This window comes from Rhinatrema bivittatum, chromosome 12 (assembly GCF_901001135.1).
Source record: "Rhinatrema bivittatum chromosome 12, aRhiBiv1.1, whole genome shotgun sequence".
NCBI classification, from domain to species: Eukaryota; Metazoa; Chordata; class Amphibia; order Gymnophiona; family Rhinatrematidae; genus Rhinatrema; species Rhinatrema bivittatum.
Genome location: NC_042626.1, coordinates 51,077,041 through 51,084,800, shown reverse-complemented (window position 1 = coordinate 51,084,800; position 7,760 = coordinate 51,077,041). Strand labels below are relative to the sequence as shown.

The 7,760-nt window shown below is 41.8% G+C and overlaps 1 protein-coding gene across 2 annotated transcripts in view; it reads right to left on the bottom strand.

Annotated features, from left to right (window-relative positions):
• Positions 1 to 250: 250 nt before the first annotated feature.
• Positions 251 to 7,760, bottom strand: part of TUBG1 (tubulin gamma 1) — a 56,257-nt gene continuing 48,747 nt past the window's right edge. For both annotated transcript variants that reach the window (XM_029573304.1, XM_029573303.1), the window contains one exon: positions 251 to 4,247. In XM_029573304.1, coding sequence (XP_029429164.1) covers positions 4,050 to 4,247 — 198 coding nt within the window. In that variant the 3' untranslated portion in view covers positions 251 to 4,049. The remainder of the gene's footprint in view (positions 4,248 to 7,760) is intronic.

Sequence of the window (7,760 nt, the reverse complement as noted above, 5' to 3'; positions counted from 1 at the left end):
TTGTAGGAATTACACTAATGGGCATGTCAAGGCAGTGAATTCACTTATATGTACAACTCCCAGCTTTTTCTCATTTTGTTTTGATGCGATGAAAGGAGTAACTCCTAAATGCTAGTCAGAAAAACGATTAGGTTAATCCAACAAGGTATCATCCTATACGTTTATTTCTCTTTGATTTATTTCTGTTCAACCATACTACTTTATCCAACTATGAAAAATACAAAAAAAGTGTCACTTTTCTGGAAACAACTTTTTTTTTTTTTTATTAATATCTGAATGTCACTCAACTATTGAATCAATCTCAGTAAACATCTACACCAGAAACAGTCCATGCCAGTTATTCATCTATCACTTCAAGCGAATAGAGCAGCGGGCTGAGAATCAGGGAAACCAGGGTTTGAGCCCTCTCATGACCTTGTTAAGCCTTCTGGGGCAGGGACCTACCTACCTGAACTGGGGCTCACTTCAAGCACAGACTTGGAAAGTCAAGTAATTAAATCCAAAATCAATACCAGTCCTCTACAAACTTTTTTTTTTTTATGCATGTCCTTTTCGCAAGTTGTATTTAAAACATAATATAAAATGGTGCTTTGTTTTCCCCCCACACAGTCCCTGGGAATGACTTGCCTCCCCCATGTACTGAGGGCCTCCTCTTGATTTGAACAGAAAGTAAAACAGCAAGGGTCTGGTGTTTAAAAGTAAAACCTGAACTATTTGTATATCAAGGGTTAAAACATTACAAAAATGTTTGCTTTGGAACAGAGGTGAGGCCTTATCCTAAAATTTATTTTACATATCCTTACCTGGCACAATAATGCATTTAAGACAGTACTAATTCCTCTGTGGATCTGCTTGTCTGCAATTTTTTTTTTTTTTTTAATACTTAGAAGGGCAGGATAAAAACCCACTGAAAGATTCCATTGCTGAATATAAAGCTGCAATTTGTTTTGTTTTTTTCCATCTCTCAAACCAGGACTACCTGTCCTGTGTTGTAGTGGATATTCCTGTACACTGGACTACATTACAGGTGATACCCACCAATTTCGACAAGGGAAAAAAAGGTTCTTACAGTCCAAAACAGATCGTAAGGGATTCTGCTGTCACAGGCTCACTTTATATTTGCTGGGCCTTTTCAGGTGCATTTCTTCATATTATGTGACTATCCGTGTTTATTTTGGCTACAATAATGAATTAACCTACAGCCTGTATTTTTCCACATTTGCATGGAGCTGGGGGCATGGCTAATGAAACAGACTGAGACTTGGTCTCCTGAAATGACTAACTGACAAGGATAAAGCTTGCAGAGCTGACACTAGTGCTTGATAAAAAAGACATAATACATTAGATACATTTATTGCCTATCTTTGCTGTTCTCATACATGGATAGGCTTTAAAAGGGACACCATGACTGTTACTGAAAAAAGAAAACTTGTATTTAGAGATTTTCTGATCCTTTCCGTTGTTGCTACCAAAACTGTAGGTTTTATTATCTGGTTTCTGCGTTTTATTTAAGGGAGAAAAAAAAAATCTACTTACAGAGAAAGTTTTTACCCATGGCCCAGCTGCCATTCCAACACATATACCAATACTGCAGCAGAATTACAGGCCAGGAGGCGGGAGAAGGTGTTAACCAACTGAGCAATCTGATTGATAAATTGACTCCTAGTGCTCTGTGGTAATTGGACAAGATGAGTGTGAACATTCACTTTACAGTTTTCCTGCCCTAATAAAACTTGAGGCCAGCTCTTACAGCCATGTTAAAGGCAGCTGGGGGTGTTCCTTAACTCCATGTTCTGGTACAAGCATGCCCACACAGTGGCATAGTAACTAGACTGTTCCACTGAAGGCAATGAGGGTGGAAGGAGAATATGCACTTGTGGCAATTACAAAAAACCCCTCCACTACTGAATGTGAAAGTCATAGGTGCTTTAGAAGATCCCTGTACATCTTAGTACATATAGAGGCAACTCTGATTCTCAACTGATGCAAACTGCTCTGCTTTTCAGGATATCTAACACAAATAGTTATCAGATATTTGCATACAATGGAGGCAGTGCACACATTTATTCTCTGCAGTCATGGGAATTTCCTGAAAACCAGCCTGATTGTGACACCGAAGGCCCAGAGTTACCTACCCATGCCTTGGTACCTGTTACTGCTGCATACTGAACCACCGTTTGTCAAACATGTGACAATGTTCTTATTTAGTAAGAGGCATTGATGTGACTCTGGTGGCTATTAACACAATGATCCCTTCAATAGAGGAATTTGTCAATATGAACTCATGCCGCCCCCCCCCCCCCCCAAGTATGTCTTGCACTGTACTCATCTGTTACAGACATCAAAGGCTGCTGTAAGTAGTTAAAGGGGAGGTCCATGGCCAAATTTCAGACTGGCTGACTGGTCAGCTCCTAGCGGCTGTCAAGGTGCTGAGCTCTCGCACCTTGAAAAGGGTGGCTGGGTTGCTGAAGTGTCCACATTTTGCTGCAAGGACATCAGCACGTCCCATCCCCCTTTTGGGAAGTGGCAATGGCACAGAGCGCAGAGATGTGGCCTCCTCTTCACATTGAGTTACAGAATAAGTAGAGTCACAGATTGCAAGTTCAACTGGGATAGAGGCAGTTCATGTGCTGTACTGTTAGAAGTAAAGAGGGCAGTGGCCGACTGTTTTTCTCTGCACAGAAGGCAGCTGAGAGCAGCCCACTGGTAACCTTCTGGCGAGGTGCAACCACCACAATTTCCACCCTTCTGGTTAGTTTCTTCCATTTGGCTGCTTCCTCGCCATTGTGCATGGGCTACCCTTTATCAAGGGCAATGATCAAATAATTACAGAAAATAAACAAGCTTCACCATACTGTTAAATGAAACTCTAAAAACGTAGCTCAGTGACTTACAAACTGCATTCTCTATAGTGGAAAATTCTTTGAAATTTTACTGCAATCTTATCCATAATGTAGGCCAAAGCACATTATTACAGGTTGAAAATAAGTGCCAGGTTTAACTAAAGGCAAGAGCAACAACATGACAAAGAAAATGCACTGCAGTATGCTATTTCTGTTTTAGGAAGGAAGAGATAACTGCACTTTGCAAAGACCAAGTACATACAATTTTCCATAATTTAGAGTGAAAATGAGATCACACAGGGCTAGTTAAATATGCTAGAAATCAAATAATATTGGGTAAACACTTGCCTGCTGGCAGTGACAAAGCCCCCCTGACAAACACAAGTGGATATTATGCAGAGCAAGATGAAGGCACAAAGAGGGCGACACCTCACGGAGTTTGTGGTGTGTTTAGTGTTTCTTGCCTAGATACCAAAAAAAAACAAACCCCTCATCATTTTTTGGTACAAGGCAGATGAAAGTGGATGGAAGAAAGTTTGAATACTTGATAGCTGAGTGGATGCCATGTAGACAGCAATATCTTTTGGAGAAAATCCTTCATGTAGAAGCACACATTTTCAGGTAGAAGGACCAAGGACAGGCTTACTTTGTAGAGACATTGAGAGGAAGAGGGGTGGGCCAAGCTATACGTTATGCATACACTTGGAAGCACTTATGTACAACTGTAACAGAACTACATAAGCTCCTTCTATAAGAAAATGTTCATCTGTGGGAAAATGTGAGTTAGTTGATGCGGAGACGGAAGAGGAACTAAAAACACAAGTTTCCTCACTTCTGATTTTGATTTAGTGAATACTGAAATATCAAATCACTCTTCGAAGAAGCAAGTTACTGACAAACAGCATCACAAGAGCAAAATAAAGACTTCGATTCTGGAGTGTCCCTACTTTCATGTCAAGATACTAGGAGAACTCCCTACCCTCCAGCAGCCCTCTTCACAGGCAGGCCAAACAAGTCTCACAAAGCTTAAAAGCTTTGGGCCACTTAATAGCTTGTTCATCTTCTCCCTGCATGTGTTTTAAACACAGTTCTAGATCAGCAAACAAACAAAAAAAGGTATTTACATGATGGGTTCTGTCCCCCATACAAAAGGTGAGAAAACGAAGAGTGCTTCTTGGACTGCAGGGCCCATCCTGGTGCTAAAGTTCACTTCTCCTGTGTGCCCCAGGAGATGTAGTCAGGACGGGTGGCTGCGTGATACTCATCGATGAGCTGCTGAACTATTTCCCGGGAGTTATCAAGCTCGTCAAAGTTGTCTTTGAAGATATCCTCCTTGCGGAACTGCTCCAGGAAGGCCTCTCTCTTCCGCAGCTTGTCATACTGTCTGCAGGTCCTCTCAAAGAGCTGCCAGGGGAAAGCAGTATGGATGCTGTCAATACCCAAGGTACCCTGCACCAGCCTCCTAGAGCTGGACTGGCTGCATGGTGTTAAGCAGAGGAGCATTAAACATACACAAAGGGAAGGAAGACTAATGGATTAGGTCACTGCATGGCAGCTACAGCCTAATCTATGGCGACACTATTAACATCTTCCTCTAACTAGATACAGTATGTGTGTATAGATCCTGGTCACAATAAAGCCTTGAATTGATTGCTCAGAGCATATAACAAATGCCAAGGCACTTTAAGCCTGGATTGGCCACTGATGAAACAGGATGCTGGGCTTGATGGACCCTTGGTCTGACCCAGGATGGCAATTTCTTATGTTCTGATATGTAGAATGAGCACAGACACAGTTTACATTTGCTTTTTTTTTTTGGGCTCAGCTATTTCCTTCTGCTCCAGTGGGCACCATGAGTCTTCATTCTCAGATACTTGGGGATTTTTTCCTCCATTTCATATCCCCTCCCAACTCCTTCAACCCAATCACTGTAGCTACAGTCCTCAGCCCAAGATCATGCACCAGGACTCCTCCTAGAACCTTGCAGTCTTGGGCTCTAAATCCAGGTTTCACCCTTCCACAATGAATGGGACTCCCTCCCCCCAGCAGGGACGGTGAATGCTCTCTGAATCCACATCCTCCACAGGGCATCTGTGCTTTTGCTATCTGATTCAGGACGACAGTAGTCCTAGATATAGTTTCATGTTATTAATAGCATTAAATCTCCAGGGAAGAGGAGTTTCAAAGGAAGATATTCTGTGGGTTGGCTATATTACAAAGCTGCTATAAATTAAACGGTTAACATGTTCTCCTATAGCTAAAGCTGTGGTTAACACTCAAGAGATCAAAACCTTCACCTTCCCTTTCCCTGTCATCCACTGCCCTGCTTCACAACAGTTCGCCAGCCCTACCATGGTGCAGACCTTCACAAAAAGATTCACAAATCAGACTTTTAAAACCAAGAATGCTGCATGGAACATTAGGACTAGGAACTGCCAGTTAGTTTAAAGCTTTATCCGACCAAATCTCCCCTGTTCCTTTTTACAGGAGAGAAGTACTGTCCTGGGACTGAATTTCTGTTCTTGATAGCTTGATGGGAGATCCACATGCCTGCTGCCAAGTTGGCACATTTACAATTTCCTGACGGAGTGGGACATGGGGTATGGAATTGCCACATGGCGCCATGGGCAAGTTTGCTGTAGGAGTTCCTACAGACTAACCAGTAGGAAGTGGGCAGATCAGGCCAGCTTATTAAAAAAAAAATAAGATAAAAATAGTAAGGCTTAACTTTTTTTTTTAAAATTTAGTTTGAGCATATTACAACTTTTCCCCCTGCTTTTTAAAAAGGGATGGGAGGCCCACTTGCAGGAGCGGGAAGATTTAAATTAAAGCCCCACCCAGCCACTTGCCGTATGGCACACCCTGTGATTTACCTTTACCCTGTGAGAAAGGAAGACCAGGCAGCGTTCAAGCTACCCTGTATAAAAGAGCTCTGTCCCAGCTGAGCTCCTGTCAAACATGACTGACATCTGCTGGCCCCTTCTATGAACTACAAGCTACCTGTGGAAAGACATTGTAGGGCTGACCTCTAAAGAGATTCTGCTCTACATAAAAACAAAAATCAAAAGAATACATTACATAGTTTGTGTTCTAACAGCATAAAAAGTTATTTTATCATGCATCTATATACAAAATTGTATACCTATATGCATGACTCCTGAGTAGCTGCAGGTTATGAATCGCAATCCCGAGTCAATTTCTGCTTTAGTCAACCTCCCTGTGCTCATGCTCTGAATGTAAGCTCTTCATAGACGGGACAATGATCATAAGAATTCTTAGACACCAAAAGTGCTTAACACAGGCATGAGCACTGTAATGTCTAAACATTACCTCCATAATGTAACACTCATTTTCCAGATAATTAAAATGTGTAACTATTAGTCTTTATAATCCTGGTAAATTGTGCATAACTAAATCCACTCTCTCCAGAACTAGGTCATCCAGAGAAAAGCTCATTTATTAAATGGTGTTTTATCTGTTCAGGAACTAGAGGGTAAGAAACTGGTTTTATCGCTGGCCATGTTTTAAACCTAAATGTCCTGAAATATTTAATTTTTTCATCTATAAATTTGTATCCAGAATAAGGTATGCCATCTAATGACTAAGTTATCCAAATTAAAAAAAAAAAAAAAAAAAAAAGTTGACCAGTTATACTAGTAATTGGAACGAACTAATTAAACCACAAGTTGGCTTGCGAGTTTCACTACAGTGGCTGAACGTACTTGCAGTTGTGCGGCAGCAAACGTTTGCAAACCTAAAGCTGCAGAGACTCGAATGGGAAGGGCCAATCCTATTACTTTAATTTAAAAATTCATGGACACTGTTACTAGTTTGGCACAATAGCAGAAATCTGCATAGTAACGATAGCAGAAAAAGACCAAATGGTCCATCTAGTCTGCTCAGCAATTTGCTTATGGTAATAACTGCAGCTCCATACAGGTTACCCCCATGCACTTAAGGGTAGTAACTGCCACTCTGTGCAATTAGCCCCATGCAGAAACGTTATACCATCCCTTTATAAGTCTTGAGGGATCCACAGTGTTTGTCCCATGCTTTTTTGAATTAATTAACTGTTCTAGTCTTCACCATCTCTTTTGGAAGGGCATTCCAGGCACCCACCACCTTCTCTGTGAAGAAATATAGCAGTTGCTGACCTGTTCTCAGAGGATAGCAGGATGTTAGTTCTCACACATGGGTGACAACATCAGATGGAACCCCGATGTGGAAAAAACTTATGTCAAAGTTTCTAGAACTTTGACTGGGCACACTGAGCATGCCCTAATCCACACATTCATGCGGGGCCCCTCTCCAGTCTTGTAATATAGAATTATGATTACAATAAAAAATAGGAGAAGCCCAACTCCGCAGAGAGGTGGGTGGGTTTCGGGAGGACCAACATCCTGCTATCCTCGAATACCTGTTACAAGTATGCAACTCTGCTTTCTCAAAGGACAATAGGATGGTAGTCCTCACACATGGGTGAATCCCTAGCTACAGGCTGCTCCCCAGCACAAAAGGGGACTGACAGACAGAGGGAGAGAAGCCTGAACTCAAACAGGCCCTAGGTGGGATAGCTGGGTTCTACACCTCAAACAGGTTCCGAAGGATGGATTGGCTGAACCTACTGTCGCATTGGCCATCCGTGAGGTTACTAAACAAATGTCGGTATATAAAAACTGCAAATAAATAAAATAAATAAATAAACTACACATTGCAGCCTTGCAGATCTCCTCTACAGGAACTGTTTGCAATGTGGACCACTGCTCTGACAGAATGAACCTTGACATGACCCCCAAGATGCAATCCCAACTGGGCATAAAAGAAGGAGATGCAAACTGGATAGTGTCTGTTTGGCAATGGCAAAGCCCAACCTATTCTTGTCAAAAGAAATAAAAAGTTGGGTAGACTGTCTATGGG